Genomic DNA, 21,435 nt, shown 5'->3' on the forward strand with positions numbered 1-21,435 from the left:
AAAAAAAGAATAGGCCTCAGTGTCTTATTTCTGCTGAATAAAACTTCAGAGCCACATTTCCACATCAGAGTCTCTAAAATAAAAGGAGGGAGAGAGAGAAACAGAGAGAGGGGGAGAGAGAGAGAGAGAGAGAGAGGGGGGAGTGGGAGTGACAGAGGGAGAGTGAGAGAGACAGAGAGCAGGAGAGAGAGGGAGACAGAGAAAGAGAGAGAGGGAGAGAAAGGGGGATAGAGAGAGAGAAAAAGAGAAACTGAGACAGGGAGGGAGAGAGAGAGAGAGGGAGAAAAGAGGGAGTGGGAGTGACAGAGGGAGAGTGAGAGAGAGACAGTGAGAGGGACAGTGAGAGAGAGAGAGACAGAGGCAGAGAGCAGGAGAGAGGGAGACAGAGAAAGAGAGAGAGAGAAAGGGGGATAGAGAGAGAGAAAAAGAGAAACTGAGATAGGGAGGGAGAGAGAGAGAAAGGGAGAGAAAGAGGGATAGAGAGAGAGAAAAAGAGAAACTGAGACAGGAAGGGAGAGAGAGATACAGATACAGAGAGTCAACAGGCAGAGAGGGGGTATTACACTTCTATCGGGTATTGACTGGTAACACAATTTTTTACTGTTACCACAGACATGTTACCTTTTACTGTTTTGAAAATGCAAATTTATAAAAGCTAAATATTCGCTGAAAACAAATAACATAAGTTTCACTTTCATTTTTGATCCTCTGATCCACCCCCCTCCAAGCCAAATCACTTCAGAGCTCACATCATCAGCGTACACCCACTAATAAAACTACTGTCCATTGCATCAGATTTGTGAAGTTGTAGTGTATTGTTTTGTGTCATGTTTTTGTATATTTATCTAAAATCGCTCTGAGGGGCGATGGGTGATCTTGGAGAGGCTCCGACTGCTCCTCTGTAAGGAGGGTTCAAATGGGGCCCAGGAGAGAGCGCTAGCTCACTCAAACATGCATGGCATAAAACCTCTTCAGGCATGTTTTTGATGAGGGAACGTTATAACTCCACAAAAAAAAAAAAAAAAAAAAAAAAAAAAAAAGCTCATTTTGCATAATACCCCTTCTTTTAAGAAGAGAAGAGAGAGATGGGGGTCAGGGAGAGAGGAAAAAGGGAGAGAAAGAGGGAAGAAAAGAATGTAAATAGTTAGAAGAGGGAGAGGGGAGAAAAAGAGGACATGGGAGGAAGAGAAGAAGGATGTGGACGAGATAGAGGAGAGAGAGCAGACACATGTATTCAGAAGATGTGCTTGAGGTGCTTGATGCCGTATGCTCTGAAAAACACCAGCAGGATGAGAGTCCACAGGCCCAGGATGAAGCCGTCAGGGGGGTGCCAGTCCTTCTGCTTCGGCTTCTGAAAAGAGAGACACAAAGGACAGAGGGAATGAATACGCCATACCTATAGTTTAAAGTGGAACTAAACACTAAATAAACACTATGAGAGGCTGGGGTAGCAGACGACACTAATTAGAAGATTGGTGAGTCTTTTATTGAGTGAGCAGGCTTTTATATAGTGCTTTTTTGGACACTCAAAGCTTTACAATGCATTATTCATTTACTCCACAATGGTGGTGATAAGCATTGTACAAGCCAGGCTGCCAATCTGCGACATCGGCCCCTCCTACGACCACCACCCCCCCCCCCCCCCCCCCCCCCCCCCCCACACACACACACACACACACACACACACACACCCACACACACACACACACCCCCACTCACACACCGCGTTCATACTAGGCAAATTGTGGTGAAGTGTCTCGCTTAGGGACATAACAACAGTTTCCACTCAAGCCACTGCCGCCCCACTGTGGCACCTGATATTCCCAGCGCTGTCCCATCCAAGTACTAACCAGGCCCAACCCGTCTTAGCTTTCCGAGACCTTACGAGATCGGCATTGACAAGCAGGTATTTTAACAATGTAGTATAAAGCTTTATGCATGATACATCCCCTTCAATATTTCTTAGTATTAATGTCATCTTTTAGCAGTTTTCCATTGAGCCGGTGTAGTATCTAGCCTGAGGGACACATGCTGCGTCTCATCCTCTTTGCCAAGTCGAAGCATTCCTGGCTTGGATCTCACTCCGGGATAATGCCAGCTTGTACAGTGCGGGATAACACAAATCTCTTAAGTGCGTCGTCAATGTCTGTCTGTAGCTTTTGTCGCCAGCGGACGACTTAGGGGGAATTTTCAGAGGTTAAATCGCATCTCGGCGCAGAATACGGCACAGGAATTAGCATCTAAATGTGCTCCTCGTGCGATGCGTGTTTAATACTGCCGGGATTTGAAAGTATAATGGTACACAATGTGATGATGTGGCAGTGAATGGGACAAGCGGATACGGGAGGGGACGAGGACGAGTCGCACTGAGAGACAGGCACAAAGAGGAGCAATGGTGAAAGAGACATGGAAATCACAGTAAGCCAATGATACCAGTAATATTAAAGGTGCACTATGTCACTTTTCTGGTGGAGGGTCAACGATAGACTGTATAAAGAAGTGGACTAAGTGAGTGCGACATCACCCATAGCGTTCGGCTCAAGTCAAATGAAACTTGTTGAGGCTAGCGGTTAAAGAGGCGAATTTGGAGCCCATATCTGGAATTCCAACCACGAGTATCATAGCAACCAGAGCCAATCCTGAGCGATACTGATGAAGGTAAGCGACGCTGTCAATCAAACCTCTTGCTAACTCTGGTGGGAGTGACCTTGAGGAAAGACGGTGCCCGATTCGTCTGTTATTAATGTTCATATCTTGATTTACAGACAAAATTGTGAAATAAAAATACCAGGATCATGTAGGGGGGTCAACACAATTCACTGCAACAGAATCAAAATCTGGCTTGCCACAAAAAAAAAACTAAATAGATGAGCAAAATATCCTGCCTTAACAGTGGCAGCTCCAGAGAATTTTCATACAAAGGAGCAATGGGGAGGTCCAGATTATATGATGAGGGACCGAAGAAATCCTGGCTCAACATATATCAACAAATAATATTAAAATAAAAAAAAAACTGGAGATCTGGAGTATCCCCAAGAAAAGTTTGAACGGTGATCATTTGCCGTCTCCTGATGTATTATACACACTGTGGATACAATAATCTCATAAAGCATGTAGCTAGCCATAATGTTAATGTCAAGTAGTCTATCATTTGTAATACAGGTAAAACATGCACCTGGGCCTACTTCACTTACATTTCACTCACAGTGGAGTCCAGGCCATTCTAACCTATAAAAAATACTTCTCTCAGACAGAATGCTCCTGTTTGTCCTGTAGCTTTAACTCTTATTAAAGCAGCAGGAGTATTTCACTGATTATATCAATTATGTAGAAAATGCCTTTTTGATAGATCCATGATTACATTTTCCTCTCTGTGCTGCGTGACTGTTGTAAAGACCGCCCACTTTCTGCATGTGGCCAATCATACATCATCTAAAAAAAACGACCAATGACACAGCGGGGAAAGAGAGATAGCAGCCAATCAGTGCTCAGAGCAGGCGCAGAGCAGAGGACTGTGAGCCATCAGCGCTGGGAGGAGCACACAGAGAGGGGGAATAATAACTTTATTTATATGGCACTTTTCTTAACAGAGTTACGAAGTGCTTCAACTACAGATAAACAGCATCCGGAAGGCACAGATTAAAATAGTGCAATAAAGAATAAAAATAAATGCTGCTGTACAAATGCCATTCTATACAAAGGCATTTTAACAGACATTTGAACTGTGTCCACAGAGTCAGCTGTTCGTAGTTCCACAGGTAAACTTTAGGGCTCCGATAGAGAGGGCATGGGGGGGGGGTTACAATGAGAAGGATCTGGACTGAAGAACAAAGTGAGCGACCAGGGGCACACAGGCACAGGAGGTCAGGAATATAACAGGGGCCAAGGCCATGAAGCACTTTAAAAAATATTAAATATATTCAAAGAAAACATTTAATTTTTGCAATGTTTCTGATTTGCATGAAACAAGTTAGAGCTATTTTTGCGATTTGAGAATCATAAGTGAAATTTGTGTCAATGATCACTCCCAGGCTGCGGGACGATAAATTCTCAAGACGTTTTTTGAAATTGGTCCTTGTATTTGTTAGACAAAACAACATTGATTTCTGTTTAGTGTCAAAAAGTGTTGTGAAACACATGATAAAGCACTGAGATCATGATTAGCCAGAGGTAAGTATAGTTGAGTATCGTCTGTGCAAATATGGAAATGGAAATACTGTTTTGTAAAAAATATGGAGGCATTGGAGGCATGTCAATTGTGAGCAAAATTGGACTGAGAATTAAACCTTGAGGAATGCAAAAGAAAATTAGAATTATTCCATTACAACTGAAAAAGTCTGTTTTGATAAATAAGATGAGAGCCATGCGAGCGCTGAGTCTGAAAGACCCACGCAGCTTTCCAGCATCTGGTCTAACAGTATCTTATGGTCGACAGTATCAAAGGCTGAGCTAAGATCAAGACTAAAATGGAACTTGCCCCACTGTCTGCTGCTAGAAGCAGATCATTTGTTACGTTAATAAGCGCCGTCTCTGTACTATAGTTGCTGTGGAAACCAGATTGAAATTTTTCAAAAACTTTGATTATTATTCTTGTGGTCTCTCAACAATTAGTTGAAAGACAACAGATTTTTTTCTAGTACTTTTAAGATATAGGGCAAGTTTGAGAAAGTCGTAAAGTTATTAAAATCGATGGGGTCAAGCCTTGGCTTTTTAAGAAGTGGCTGTTTGAGAGAGGCAGAGAACTGACCAGTGCATGAGGAGAACAAGTGAGGACCAATTGCATGGAAAATGACTTTTAGGAACTTTGGAGGTATGACGTCAACGAGAGGATCTTATACCAGTAATGTGTTTGTAACTCAGACACAGGTCAAACCTGTCTAGATGTGGACTTACACTAAATATCTACGCTGTCCGTCTCTATTTTATTTGTGAAATGAGCAAGGAACTGTTCACACTTTGCAGTGGAGGCATCAATCAACTGATTTGTATGAGGGCCAACAATGAAATGTATCGTTTTAAAAAGTAATCTTGAATCATGACTATTTTGACTTAGACCCATGCATCTTGTGCCTCTTATGCTCTCAGCTTTTCTAAATTGTCTCTTTTAGTCTCATGTATGATTGTTAAGCCAGGAAAGAGAATTTTATTTTTTGTTTCTGAAAGGGACAATCTGATCAAGAATATTTTGACAGAATGTATTGAACCTGTTCAGCAGTGTGTCAGGATACACCTCAAAAACAGCTGAAAACATTCCACAAAAAAGTCACTGCTAACTCTTAGGTAGTTTAGTTCTTTCAATGTGCCGTCTTTTTTCATGAACCCATGCCTTTGAATGTTGTGCATGTACGAGCACGCATGAAGCTAAACAGCATGAGCAAGAAGGCTGCTGGGTTGCTATAGTGATAGAATTGTTGATTATTGTAATTAAACTACACATGGATCCTTTAATGTCCGTGTATGGAAAATATCTTGTAGTTGGACCACTGCAAACATGTTCTGAAATTGGCCTATACATCAGTCAAACTTGATTTTGAGATTCTATACTCAATACTGATTCTGATATCATGATAATAATTAAACAAAAACACCCAAATCATATCATCAAATCAAATCATAGTACTGTCTTTTATATTACCGTGTCACTTTATATCAGTGTAATCTCTCAGTCGTCCAGTGGTCCATGAGTGTATACTCTTTAAATGTGGTCTTATACTTGTTCTGTAAAGAAACTAGTGGTGTGCAAAAATGTTATGATACAGTAGCGATATTGTGAGATGCTGTATTGTTTTTGGATCTTGCTAAATCTCTGCTAAATTATTTTTTGACAGTGCTGCAATTTTGTTGCTCGTTTAGGCAAAGGAATCTTGTCTATGCACGTTTCCTTTGTCTAAACTTGCACATCTGTATAACTTGATTTTAACCTGCTGCAGATGTTATTTTTTCTTTTATTGCTTTAAGTAGAATAACATTATCCAGGTAATGCCATTCCAGGTAAAACATCCCGTCTGTATTGCTGTGGTCTGGTCATGGCTCTTGTGCCTTCTCCTGCACCTCCTCTGTTTCCCTGTCCTCCTCATGTGGGGGTTTGCTTTGGGTGCTTTGGCGAGGCATCAGGACCAGTGCCACTGCAAAGCACAGACCCTCTGAGTGATGTCATGGGAGGACCGGTGGCAGAGTTTGGAAAACTTTATTTAAACACACATTGACAAAGTGAATTTTGAATGATGTTAAAAAGCACTCTATAATATGAGTTATTATGAGTCTAATGATGTACAACCAATCCATGTGTATTTGACAGAAGAGATTAAAAAAAAACAAAAAAAAAAAACACCCAAAAACGTGAATGCTAAATGTTTATTGGCTAAAGCCTAGTCATGGGGCTTTAGCGCCTGCGACGGTTACCCCGGCGACCTGCCCTACGAGGCCTGCGCCTCATCCTGTGACGGTGTCGTCTGGGCATATTGGGTTCAGAGCGGGCTATACGTCTGTGAGCGCGTCAAGCCATAGTGAACCAGTGTCATGACAACCATCGCCCGGCAACGCCTACAATCTCTGGTGTGATGTCACACCTCAGCACTGGTGATCAGGTTTGGAAAACTTTATTTAAAACAACACAGGTACAAAGATTTCCTACCATGCAGTGAGCAAAGGCACATTACAACAATCTCCAAATTGACAAAAGTCATTTTATCAGCTCCATCTGAATGAAATACTGAAGCACTTTTATCTCAACTTCTTCTAAATTCTATGTGACGGAGCAAAATGAAGAAGACGATAATACACTTTGAATAATGAGCTGACTTCAGATTACTCACATGTTTCTGAGTGCTTATCATTTACAAAACACACATTTTGCATTGAACACCCTTTAGTCCATGTTAAACCAATGCCAATGCAGCTGGGGACAGAATAAACCATAACATCACAGAGAGCTCTGAAGGAGTCAGGCTTATTTTATGATTATTGTCAAAACGGATGTTAATGCTGAAATACAAGTCTATTAAATTGTTACTGACAAATGGGGCTTTTGCCGTCAGGATGCTAAAAATACTGATTATGATACTGAGATAATGAAAACACTGTATTCTAGAGTGTGATTTTCAACATTAAATCCTAGTATTTTCTTTTATATTCCATGTGGCCTTATATCTGTGTAATCCCTCAGTCGTCCGGGTAGTTCCCATAGTGGTCCATGGGCGTATACTCGTCTGTGTGGTCTGATATTTGTTATGTTACAACTAAAGATCATTCTAAAGCTATTCAGCGAAGGTTAATTTCTGTCCTGTAAAAGTGACTTTTAGTATTGATACCTGCTTAAATGAGTATGTAGTTTTCATAGTAGTTTTAGCGTCGATTAGTATCTTATTTTTGATACTTTACATAACCCTATTGTACACTGATTCTTGCAGGCCTAAAGTACATTGCATCTAATGTACAAGAGAAACTCAGGACATCAGAAAATTAAATTATTCTGGATTCTGAAATGACACAACATCTCCATCAGGCCTAATCCATAGAGCTGCACTGTCCTAAACGCCAAGGCAGACACAGAGGAGTCTAACTGGCTCTACAATATGGTCAGAGAAGACTAAATAAAACAGAAAATAATTTGTTATTTTAGAGTCTAATTATGATTTTACAATTAATTATGATAAATATTGCAGATGGGGGATATTACACTTCTATTAGATATTAACTGCTAAAACATAACAGATTTGGACCACCATCTTATCCTGTATCGTTTTGAAAATGCTAGATCCGTCAAAAACTCGGCACGTTACAACTAAAATTAAATATTTTGGACATATCAACTCTGTGGACATGGCCGATGATGATGATGATATTCATAGACAATGCAGGATGTTGTATGCTCAAGCTCTTATGTTCACGTTTGTTTCGTGTTCTGATGAAGTAAAGTTGACGTTGTTTAAATCATACTGTACACCGCTCTACACTGCCCCCCTCTGGACTCATTATAAAAACGCCAGTGTCCAAAGGCTGCAGGTGGTTTATAATGACGTTTGACGGGTGCTCTTGAGGAGGCCGCGATGGACTAGAGCGACCGAGATGTTTTTCACAGCACGAGAGAACACTTTAATGTACTGTTTTATTTGCAGGCTGAATAGGTCAGAAAATTAAATAATGTCACTCATAAACATAAAAATCTAGATGTGGAGACACTTTATAACATGGTGGAAAGCTCCAAAGAGTCTATTTTACATAATACCCCTTTAAGTCTTTCTTCATATGATTTACTAAAGCCAAATAAAATGTAATGTAATAAAAGCGTTACCCCCATTGCTAATTTTATAAAGAAAGACACTCAAAACATGCACCATAAACACAGAAGCATAAAGTCAAATTAAAATCACATTAATGCATTCAAACAGAGTTGGAAGCCGAGGAAATAACTTTTTTTGAGTTGGTTTTGATATTTTGTTGGTGGATCTAGTTTTATTTTACTTGAAACTAAACACATTTGCACAATCTGTCATCCTGTAAAAGAAGCTCGGATATCAGGATAGTCTTAATACTTTTTTTTGTTGACAAACCTGTTATGTAAAAATAATTATGATGAAAATATCTGTGCATGTGTAAAGCTCTGTTTTTAAAATCTATAAACCTGCAAGACTGAATCATTCCTGACTAGTTTTAGAATGATCTTGGGCTGTATCAGAGCAAGTATAACCACATAGACTAGTAAGACCACTATGGCACCTACCTGGACGACTGAGGGATTACACAGGATATAAGACCACATGGTAATATAACAAAGTAAAGTAAAGTACTGCCATTTAATGTTGAAAATCACATTCTGTTGTCTAAATAGAATTATCATCGTGGTATTAGAGTCTGTATTAAGTATCAAGTCTATTCCTTAGTATCGAAATCTTATCGTGACAACACTAGGACTGTTTCTTTGTAGCCGGTTTAGTTTTGGTATGATGTTTGCCTAAGCTGTAGTTCAAAGATGGCCGACTCAGCAGAAGTTTGTCCTGAAAATATGAAATGACAAAGGTTTTTTTAGCTGCTTCTTACAGTTTTGGCTGTGGGGCTTTGAATTTCTTGCTGACACTGGAAATCGACAGCACTCGCACCTGCCCATTGTGATGCATTTATGGAGGTTTCTACTAAAAAGTCGTGTTTGAATGAGATAAATAAGTGTTTCTTTTTGTCTCCCTCTGCCTGTGTGGGGGCATTCTGGTCACCTTAAATGTGCTGTACGTGATTTTTTTCTTTAAAAAAACTAGTTCATTTAAGGCAGGGGTGTCCAAACTTTTCTCATTAAGGGCCACATATAAAAACACAGACAAAGCTGAGGAACGATTGAGGGCCATAGACGGGTCACCCAATGAATACTTCAAATCTGCGTTATTATTACAAGTTAGACTGAACCACTAGACCTTACATGCTTACATCCTCAATAAGACACATTAAATATTTGATATGGGCTTCTTGAAGTAGATTTTCAAAAATGTACAGTAAAAAGTAATGTTTAAGGTAATATTTGCCAATTCACGTGGAAGCTTGAGGGCCAAGAAAAATTTATCTTAGAGCTGCATTTGGTCCTTGGGCCACAGTTTGGGCATGCCTGGTTTACGGGGTTTGCAGTGGTTTTAATTTATTCTTCGCCTAATTATTCACTGAGATGAGTTTATACGCGCTTTACACAACTTTCAGAGACCAGAGCGGAGTAACGCAAGCAACAACTAGCATGATAACATGCGCTTTCTGATTATTGGACAAATACATGGGAAAGAATAGAGTACAGCGCCTTTAATAAACACACCTAGTCAGTAATTCATGAGTTTGAGCTTCCTGTTATATACAACACGTGAGGACTTATTTCCCCCTTTAAAAGATTTTAGTTTTAATCTGTTAATCGCTATGGCAACGGTCCTAATTTTCCATCATTCTGAAACTGATCGCGGGAGGTGCTATACCCTCGCTGTTTGGGGTCAGTTAACCTACGCAACAATATGTGCTAAAACATGGCTGACCCCTTCATTGTGAGTCTGAGGTCCGTTAGGTGAGGAAGAGGAGGAAAAGGAGCGAGTGAAGAGGGATGAAGGCCGATACTGCGTCGTCAGCAGAGCCATGGGGGACAAACGCACATATCACAGCTAAGAAAAGGCTATTACACTCTGCTCATTGGTGCCAATCTCTCACTGGATTTAAATACCTCATGTGTTATAAGACAATACAGTAGAGAGTGGTGCAGTGGGTTAAGTATGTGACTATGAACTGGAGGGTTGTTGATTTAAATTACACCCGCACACACAGAGTAGCTATTGACTGGAATCACCACTGCTAAGTTTTTCTTATTTCAATAAATACCTCAGGCGTTATAGACAAGACAATACATTTACAGGTTAAATATTGGACTTAAGATGAACTATAGGGTTGCTGGTTCAAATTTCACACAAAACTGTCAATCTCTCATCAGCTTTAACCTGAAATAAACAAATACCACCCGCTTTACAGAAGAAAATATCATCAGTACAGAGATCAGTGCAGAGATTGGCTATAAAACACATAAAACGCCGAAGTGAATAAATGCAAGAAAACTTAAAATTGCCAGGACTGTTCCAGAGTATGGCATTAAACATCTCAAAAACGTTACACAATGCACCTTTAAGAATCTGTAGTATCTATTGTTATGACCCTTTACCTTCATTCTCAATCCTCAATTATAATGGACTCAGTTTGGAGACAAAATATATTTATATAACCAAAAATATTGGAATCATATTTGCAACTAGTTTGTTGTTTACTAGACAATGAGCAAATTAATTAAATACAAAACCATAACTTGCTCTAATCAAACTTTTAACTTTGCAGAGCGCATATTAAGATATTTTTAAAAAGCTGTTATAATGATGTTTCCTCATGAAAAACATACGAGGAGTTGTGTTTTGTTTCATTCGCACATGTTTAACACACAAATCCTGCATATTTAGGCTGAGCTCTTCTCTGAAACAGAAAACACTCTGTTCCACCTTGTGATGTCATGTGGTGATACAGGAAGGGCTCCACTGTGTTTTTAAATTCCACACCTCTACACTATTTCTACTAAACAAAAGGTAAAAGGTAGCTGTTAATGTGAAAACTATATACATCACAAGGTGGAACAGAGCATTTTGAGGTGTTTTGGTTCTCAAGACAATTATCCAGTCAGAAAGCAGAATGAGCTTTAGATGAGCCTCTCATTGAGGTTGCCAGTTTCAATGCTCAAATCCAGTTGTTTAAGGCCTCTCTCGATGTGTGAATTCTGTAGGTTCTGAGTTTTCACATGAGGCCTGTCCATACACTGAGAATGTGAAATACTTGTGTGTGTCCTTTAGGCACTGGCAACTCAGGTTCAGATGCGTTTGTGGTACCTTTTTTAACTTTAAAAGAGTAGCCTACATAAAAAAGGACTTCTGCTATTGTATGTCTGCAATTTTGAATGTTGTAATAGAATTCATAGAGAATAAAGAGCTTTTCCTGACTGAAAGCTTATACAGCTAATGGCAAGGACGCTATAAACAGGCCCATGTATTTTAATCACATATTGGATTTGCTGTCTGCAGAGTCCTTGATGTTTGATTGATAAATTAAGAAGGCTGCACCAGGGGAAATATCTGCTTGTAATTCAAAATATACACATCACAGTACTCTTGCTTTACTTAGGTCTCTCAGCTATAATCTCCTATTTGAATTTATTGTTGTCATGACACTAAAATTTCAATTATGATATCACAATGATAATTTTAAAAAAACAACACTATTTAGACAATGGAATGTGATTTTCAACATGAAATAGTACTTTCTTTTATATTACCACGTGGCCATATATCTGTGTAATCCCTCAGTCGTCCAGGTAGGTTCCATAGTGGTCCATGGGTGTGTATGAGTTTATGTGACCTATATTTGTTCTAATACAACTCAAGATCCTTCTAAAGCTATTCAGGAATGGTTCATTTCTGTGAATGTGACTTTAGTATTGATACCTACTCAAATTAGTATCTAATATTGGTATTAGTGTTACTACCAATTAGTATCTCTATTGGCTAAACCATTGAAATACCTAATGTTAAAAATATACAATATTAAAATGCTAACTGGCAGCACTCATACTTGCAAGAATTTATTTTTCAACTCTGAGACACTAGCAAAACGATTAGGGTTAGCGAAAGTATCATTACCCAGAGACGAATTATTACTAAAACTAGTACTAATAAAGCTCCTACAGATGAACACTGATGTTGTGTCCTTTAGCAAGACACTTGAGAAAGACGACCCCCAGTGTTCCCAGTGTCTGCACATTCTGGTGTGTGAGAGTGAATGGGTGAATGCATTGAAGGTAGTAAAGCACTACATAAATTTACCTTCTACATAGCATTTATCACTAGCTAGACAGGATATTGGTGTTTTATTGTTCTTTCCCTTTGTATCTCTTTATCTGTATTTTATTTCATTTTTTACTTTTTATGTGAAGCACTTTGGGCAAGAGAAGTTGTTTTTAAATGTGCTATATAAAAAAAGTAAATGAATTATCTTGTGTGGATCAATAAAGTTCATCTAAACCTTCATATACAACTTTTCTTTACAAAGTGATTTTTTTGTTTCAAGGTGACATTGTTGAAATGGTATAGTTTTGTTTGGTAGTTAATATTCAGATGAACAGAGACCTGCTAATCCACAGGAACTAGCATTGATCGGAGATGTGCTTTGACAGGGGTCTGTAAGGTTAATGTTATTGATCTATTGTCATTGAAAAAAAATGCTAGCGTGAATAATTGCCTTTCCCATACGTCTTCAATGGGTCTGATCACAGCAGTGTCTTGTGGGGTCACCTCTTTCAATTATTAACATTCAAACTTCTGCCTCACTTTAATAGGAAAAAGTTGTAGGCAGGTTTCAAAAAGTTTAGTATGCGCTTCAACAAGGAAGTATGATTACTTTTTATGATCACCTGTTTCCCTTGTATTTGGGCAAAAAGTGTATGTGCAGTTTTTGAGGTCTATCTGCTGATAATTATAAAGATATTTACTGTCTAATAATCAGGTGCTCATTAGCATGCTAGTTGTTGATGGTAAAACTCCATTCTTGTCTCTGAAAGTTGTGAAAAGCTCTTATAAACTCACTGCAGTGAATAATTAGGATGCTCAGATTGCATAAAGTGAGGTATATGGATAAAATACTGTATAAACCTTTCCTGAATGGCTTTAGAATGATCTTGGGCTGTATAAAACCACACAGACAAGTATGGACCACTATGGAACCTACAATATCCCCCTCCCCACTAGAAACAGCTGTAAAAAGATACAGGTAGTATTAGTGCATTCCAGGCGTCCTTGGAGGTCAGATTTTCCGAGTTCCAACTTGCACATGACAACTGGAATTTCTACTCAGATACTCCGCAAACATATCAGAGTCTGTGTTAGAAAATCCAACATGTTTGCGTCCTGTGTTTGGATAAAGTTTGGAAATATTGATGGTACTTGTGTTATTTCTGCAGAGCGGTTGAGCCTCGTCAGTTATAAATGCTAATGTTGCTAATGTGTACATGTTGCTAATGTCAACAAAAGCCGAAATTCCCTCTTAAACGCTGCTTTATTAACTACTAACTTATTAATAATGTCCAAGTTACAAAAGAAACTTAATTGGATCCTCATTTTTGGCTGATTTGAGCACTTTTCTAGTATGTGTTTTCAAGTATGTATTACAGAATCTTTACTGCAATATACTGTTCATCGTTTTTCTGACTTGAAAACTGGAGCAGGCATCCAGTGTTGAACCCTGAGATTAAGTCATTCCGAGATCCAAGTTCTGACATCCGAGGGCCGCTGGAATGCACGATTATTATTATTATTTGACCTTCACTGGACACAAGCCTTCAGCACCAAGGACAGCACTCTCACATTTAATAGTACAATAAGACGTATGAAGACTTCTTGTGATTAAATCTGATCCACTCTGTCAAAGTGTAATGTGTTTATATAAAGAGATTAGTCATGTAATATTTTGGATTTTGAATGCATCAGGATTTTAACTCATTTTAGTTTGATAAAAGATGGTAATATGGGAGGTCAAATGGTTAGTTTTGGGTGAATTGGGTGAGTTTTTGAGTAATTTCTTGGACCACTACTTAGTACTACTAGTTGAACAATATGATTTTGAAGTAAGCCACAAAGGTTATTACTCTACCCACCCCTGGCTAACGGCGTATTCTTTGTACTGCTATTTGCCCTTCACTGGACACGGCCCTTCAGCACCAAGGACAGCTCTTACACAGGACTATTCTATGCATCTTTTAAACAGGTTTTGTGTTGCCTATTCACTTCACTGTGCGAATCAATTAACAGCAGCTCTTGTGATTGATTAGGCCTCATTAACACAATCACACTGACTCTAATGGCGGCATAGAGGAGGTGTGAAAATGCTCCGCTAAGAGATACACTACAAGGACAAGGGCTGGCTGTTAAGTCGTTTAGTCGATTAATCGGTCGATGGAGTCTTAGTCAAGCAAAATTTGTATTGGTCGGTTGCTCATTTTATTTAGATTATGAGGATTTATATGGGATAACAGCAGAAAGGAGAAGTTAGTGAGTTAGATGAAGATTTGGTCACTACAACTTCATCGAGATGTTAGGCTCCGATGAAGACTTCCCCATCGCTGTGTCCTGGTCTGTGCAAAGGCTAACTCCTCCTTTACATTATTCTCTTTAATTGTGTTGCTATTAGCGCTGCCGTCGATGTAGTTTTAGTTGACCTTATAAGGATTGATATGAGACAACAGCAGAAACAAAAAGTTAGTGAGTGAGTTCGCTGAAGATTTGCCATTTTTTGACAAATTAAACTCATAAGTCGCAAGTTTAATCTGTGTTTATATAAATACCTTCTTTCATTGTACTTTTGTCTGCTTGTGTCTCCAAGGCTAACGCTAGAAGCTGTAGCAGTGACTGGCAGTTAGTGAGATATCCACACTGATAATCCTGTGTTATCCTAGGTTATTACTACATTATTTACATATTTGATCCAATTTTAAGGTTAAACATATGATTTTAAAAGGTAACTGTCTCTTGTTTGATGAATAGGGACATCACTTCACAACTCCATAGTGTATGCATTGCTTTTCCCTTGTAACGGTATCTGAAGCGTGTGTCAAAATTGCATACCGTCAACAACTATCTAATATAAAGTCCTGAAAAGTGCGATTCGTTTTAGGAGAAAAGGAGCATTTTAAGAGGAGCTTGGGGAGAAAGCAATATATTTTCACTGTTTTTGATTCCCACTCCATAGAGCCATATGGTGTAGCTGCGGGCTGGAAACAAGAACAAACAATAATTTGACGCCAGGGACCAGACTCTGCAAAGATGAAGAAAAAGTGGAATTCACAGGGGACTAAAAATAACAGGCTATTTTCAGAGCGTTCCAGATCTGAGCATATTGTGATTAGGAGCTGGCAACCCACCAAAACAATCAGCAAGAAGACAGCCAGCGGCAAAGTCACTCCAAATGTACAATAGATCTGAGCTACAAATCTCCGTTTTATTTTGCTACACGATATCTGACCTGCACCAAAGTGTTATAATGATTTCTCCATTATTGTCATCATGATTGTTCCAAACTGTGTCGTCAGATCTGTGGAGATTCGAGCCCACTCAACGTAAGAATTCATGTTTTTTCAAGCACTTGTAAATGAATAAATGTGAGATAGATAAGTGCGAGGATGTGGAATATTTCAGGCAACGTGATGACGCGGGTGGGAGACCCTCCACTAGAAAAGTTACATAGTGCACCTTTAAGTGTGTTTAGTAGAGACGTTTTGTGGTCCATGTTTTAAAAGACACTGTAGAATAGATGTGACAGTGATACAAGAGGCAAGGCGAGGGAAGTGACTTTCTCAAGGACACAATAAAAGTATGCAATGGTCGTTGTAGGGGTCGAACTGTCAACCACGCCACCATCTGGACAGTGCCAGTGTCCCTAGTGGCCATCTAAAACACTAAATGTCAATAATAGGTATAAAGAGTGTTTTAAAGTGGACACTGTATGCATTTTTGTGGCTTAATTATCTTAAACAAGCTTTTGATCACCTTGGAATTAGTATTTCATATTTTCTAACTTAAGATAATGTCTGTATTTGGAAAATATACTTCGAACCGTAAGGTAGAGCTGGGCGATATGGCAAAAACATTTTTTGCACACACTAGAAAATTACAATTTTAATCAATTTTAAATCAAAGTCAGAGCTGGGACTGCTAGTCTTCCAAACATAGGAAGATCTTTACATTTTCATTCTTAACATATATTTTTTTACTATGTCAGTTGTTTAAATTGCACTATAACCCCGCTTTGCAGGTAAGAAAGTCAGGAGTTTAATAATCCTTGAGTTCACAATTTTGCAATTTTTCAAAATCTCAACTATCACAACACAAATTAATCAAATTAATAAGATGAATTGCCCAGCCCTACAATAGGGTGGAAGAGTTATTATAATATAAACTACATCTCTGTTTCCAATGAGTTCTAATTGATTGCTCAGAGAATAGGACCATGTAATACTGTTGTCACATTACTAACATTTCAAACATGATTTCAACACTAAGGAATAGACGAGATACTTAATATTTATTTTGATAACACAATAATCAAAAACACCCTTTATTAAACCAATAGAATGTGTTCTTGAACATTAAATCAAAGTACTTTCTTTTATATTCCCATGTGGCCTTATATCTGTGTTATTCCTCAGTCGTCCAGGTAGGTTCCACAGTGGTCCATGGGCATATGACTGCATGCATGACTCCAAAACAACAACAGCAGCAACATTATCCATTTTCCTACTTTCTAAACACCTCCTCTCACCTCTATCAGATCATATTGTGATAGGGTGCTGTCGTGCTGAGCTCAGCCTGTTCCTGTTTTGAGACACCTGCCAACATGGTCAGGTCTTTCATCTCCTGGTCCTGTCTCAGTGTGGACGTCCTATAGACAGCACACGGCTCTACACTCCCTCTGTCACTCAATCTGACACTCATCCATTTTATATGCTCAGCTCTGCTTCCACACCAAACCAATCCACTCTGCTTACACCACAAAATACACATCTGGTTTTCTATTGGCGACAACAGCTAGATAATGTGTAAGGGACTGAAGGGGAAAGTGGTGTAAACACAATGTCAGGGGAACAACGGCTGATGCCTCCGTGTGGTAAATAGGGCTGTCAACAGTTTCGAAAATCTAATTCTAATTGATACTGAAACTAGTATCGAAACAAGATACTCATTTGAGCAGGTATCGATTCACAGGACAGAAATGAACCTTTCCTGAACAGTCTTGAGCTGTATCAGAACAAGTTTAAGACCACACAGACTAGGGAACACTATTGAACCAACCAGAATGACTAAGAGATAATAAAAGAAAGTACTATGATTTAATGTTGAAAATGACTTTAACAGTGTTTTTAATATCTTCATGGTATTGGAATCAGTACTGAGTATCGAGTCTATTCCTTAGTATCAAAATTAATATTGACATTTTAGTATTGTGGCATCACTACTTGCGTCTTAAACTCTGGATGGATGTTGACCTCCACCTGCTTGTCTCCATGGAGATGATATTGCTTTACCCTAAATATTAGTACTAACACAACCAATTCACTAACACAAGTATTAGTGCGGTGACTGAATTGGTTGTTGCGAAGAATATGTGAAAATTGACAATTAATACAAGTAGGCACATTATTACCCTTTAGGGATATAGGGATTTGATCACAATCCAACTACATGGACAAAAGCAGTGTAGATTGTATTCTAGTGTTATTCCATTTTTTTTATGTGATCCAATACCGATACTTGGCCTCAGTGCGGATGATGGTACTGATATCAGTCCCATACCAAGAACAATGAGTTAAAAAGTATTAGAAGAATTTGTTTAAACAATGTACTTCAGAGTAATCTTGATAAAGAAATGTGCTGGTTTGTACTTTTCTGCCATGTCACTTTCTACAACTGGAGTGCAGATGAAAACAACAGTGTAAGACCTGTAAAAAGTTGCCCATCCTTGGAGCACATGAAGAATGAATTATGCAGAGTAAACAAAGTCTGTGTAAGTGCTGTTGTCAGGCTGTTGTTGGGCAATCTCCCTAGCAAATTTGTTCAGCGTCTAAAGGCTAAATGAAGGAATCAAAGTGGTGTTTTAGCATCTACAGAGACTCCACAATCTGTATTTGACCTGCTCTGTGGGCTAGCGGTAGCATTAGCCACTGGGCTGTTCTCAAGCAGTCTCAGTCTCCACAGTTATTTGACCAAAGCTCAGCGTCCACTCTAAAGGCTAAATGAAGGCAGCAAAGAGGCAACACTTTGTCTTTTCTGTCATTATTAGTGTTTGAAGAGCGTCTGCGTTTAAGATGTTCTGAGTGTTAGCGGTAGTATTAGTGTTTGTGTCCTCATACACTGTGGTATCGGATCAGCGATTCAGTCTGAATACTCGATACCGATAACTGAAAAATAGAAAACCAGTATCCTATTGGAACAACCCTACTGCATTCTGCCGTTCTTTCATGAAACTGGTGACAAAACATCGACAACCTTAACTTCAATTCCATCTAATAAACCTATGTGTCAAATGCATCATGGGAAAACAGTCAAGTTCAAACCCATTCGATCAGATCTTCCAACACTTCTGCCCACGACTTCATTCAGTCACTGACAGGCTGAAAACAAAGACATCAGGAGGCGAACGTGGACAGACAGATAATCTAAAGGAGGAGACTGCTGTCAATACACAAGACGGGGTCGATGTGGAAGGGTGTGGACAGGCTGCGAATAAGAGGAGAGAGGGAGGAGGGGAAGGAAGAGGAGAGAGGGGGGAGGAGGAAGAGAAAAGGGAGAGAAAGAGAGAGGAGAGGACAGCTGTGGAGAGGTCTGGACTGGCTATGAATTAGAGGAGGGGGGGGAGGAGAGAGAGAGAGAGGAGGAAGGAGAAAGGGAGAGGAGTGGGGGGAGAAAGGAGTAGAGAATAGAGGCGAGTAGGGAAGAGGGAGGTGTAGAGAAGGGGTAAAAGAGAACGAGTTGAAGTGGGAGGAAAAGAGAAAGGGGAGGGGGAAGACAGCGGAAAGGAGTAGAAGGGGGAAAGAAAGAGGAGAGAAGGGGGAAGAAAGTGGGAGTAGGGAGAGAAGAGGCATTCAGAAAAAAGGAAGAGGTAGGGAAGAGGAGGACTAGAGAGATCGAGGAGGTAGAGGGGAAGAAGGACAGTGGGGGGGTAGCGAGTGAAGGGAAGGGAGAGAAAGAGAGAGAGAGAGAGGTGGAGACAGGGAGAAAAAGGTAGAGGCGAGGAGAGAAAGGAGGAGTAGAGAGAGAAAGAGAGAGCGGGAGAAAAAGAGAAAGGATGTAGAGATGAGAGAGTTGAGGGAAGATGGAGGAAGAGCAGCAGGAGGCCAAGGCGGTGATGGAAATGTGTGGCGGAGGTCGCGGGGTTGAGTTTGTCTGTGATACGTGTGAATGCACCTGAAGCTCAAAGACTTGGGCTGAGGAATAGAAAACAGAGCAGGAAAATAACCTTTGAGGACAACAGGGCCTGAACTATTGTAAAGATATGTCTTATTTGTCATGTTGTTGTTTTACTGCATTTTGTCATTCAGGCATGTTTGAGTATTCTTACGATCTTTCTTAAGGTTTAAGAGTACGATCCTGCCCAATCCTCAACCAATGTCACCCAAGCTCCCACATGGCAATAAACATTTCCATAAATATACAAAAGCATGATACAAAACAATATACTACAACTTCACAAACCTGATGTGATGTGCAGTAGTTTCATTAACGTAATTCGTGCTGATTGTGCTGTGATAGCGCTCTGAAGGGGGAGTGAGTTCAGAGCATCAGAAGCAAAACTGAAATTTATTAAACATGTTAATACGAGAGTAATCAGGAAGTGTGTGTAAGCATGTTAGTTGCTTATAAACTCATTGTGGTGAATAATTAGGATGCTCAGAATGCATAAGGTAAGGAATAACTTGAGAGCACTGTTTAAAATGAAACTGTTTAGTTTTTCAAATTTTTTAAGATGCCTTTAAAAGACAGCTTATCTGTAGTAGTAGTTGAAGTACTAATATTATTATAATTATTTATCATAACTAGTATAAATAGGGTTTTTTGTATTATTTAGTCAGTTGTATATTTATTTTTGACATAGCAGTTTAGATTTGGTTAAATTGTCAATATAGTCAGTGACTCTATGCAATAGCCACATTTTACTAATGCAGTTTTTAGTAAATTGCACAGTAAATGTAGTTTTTAATAAGGAGAAAAGGTATTTGAGAAAGCTCTAAATGGGAACGCTGAACTGTGTTGGAACACAATAATAGGAACAGGTCAGTGGGTGTGTATTTTTGTGTATTAAGCTTTTTGAAGCTTCCTGCCCTTAAAAACAGTTTTTGTTGAAATGATAAATGTGATTTGTGTGAATGGTTTGAACAGGTGTGAGAGTCTTGGTGACAGAGCAGACTGACCATCAGAGAGCTGGTGTCTGTCTGGCTCATGGTGTTTGTCTCCCGGTGTTTGGGCTGGCCTCAGAGAAGGCACTTAGCTCATTTCCTAAAGTGGTTTTTGGCTGTGGAGACCTGTGCTTTCGATCACGGTGCCCAGTGAGAGTCTGACAGAGCCTGTGGTTAGACCAAATCTCTGGGCAAACCAACTGAGTCTGCTGCACACTCACAGCCATTGTCGACCAATGAGCCTCGAGCAAGACTAATGGATGTTTCTCTTTTCACAGATCAATGGGATTGTGCCTTTCTGTCAGAAAGATTTTCGAGCTATAAACAGACTACCAAATACATGCAGAAGAACCTCATCCAGAAAATGTATTAGTAAGACACATCTATGTGCAACCTACAATGGGACTGACCTAGGCCTGTCACAAGTGTGATATAATGCTACAGAAAAATACATCCTCCAGTAGCAGAATAATCCTAACCTTGTGTAGCAAGATGGATTCTCGCGATATTTCTGAGTTCACAAACTCACAAGAATTCGCCTTGGTGTGCTCCTGCTGCTGTGGTAGGGCCTGCCAATGCATCAGGGTTTGTGCAAAAGCCAAAAGCAAACCAAAACAAACATGTTTACAGGAAATACAGACCATTTCTTTTGTGAAAAATGTGCAGAGAGAAGCATTTTGAGCATTTGTAGACAGAGAAGATGTTTTTCTCTCAAATGGTTGTAAGAAAAGTTAGATTTTTCATCTTGTTTAGCTGTTGTGAAGCTTCAACCAATCAGATTCAAATCACTGTCATGACGTTCCACCTTTTTCCAATCACTTTTAGCGAGAGCCGCTCCAGACTGATAAATATGTGTGACTCAATTCAGAGCACCACACATCAATCTGGTTAAAAGAAAAACATAAACTGCAATAAATGCATAAAACAATAAAACAAATAAAGGTCCT

At 39.4% G+C, this 21,435-nt stretch overlaps 1 protein-coding gene across 1 annotated transcript in view; it reads right to left on the minus strand.

Moving 5' to 3' along the window:
- Positions 1–1,015: 1,015 nt before the first annotated feature.
- pigk (phosphatidylinositol glycan anchor biosynthesis, class K) overlaps positions 1,016–21,435 on the minus strand; it is a 59,470-nt gene continuing 39,050 nt past the window's right edge. The window contains exon 11 of the mRNA XM_033983009.2: positions 1,016–1,351. Within this exon, the coding sequence (XP_033838900.1) occupies positions 1,235–1,351 (117 nt within the window). The 3' untranslated portion in view covers positions 1,016–1,234. The remainder of the gene's footprint in view (positions 1,352–21,435) is intronic.

Source organism: Periophthalmus magnuspinnatus, chromosome 17 (genome assembly GCF_009829125.3).
Source record: "Periophthalmus magnuspinnatus isolate fPerMag1 chromosome 17, fPerMag1.2.pri, whole genome shotgun sequence".
NCBI lineage: Eukaryota > Metazoa > Chordata > Actinopteri > Gobiiformes > Gobiidae > Periophthalmus > Periophthalmus magnuspinnatus.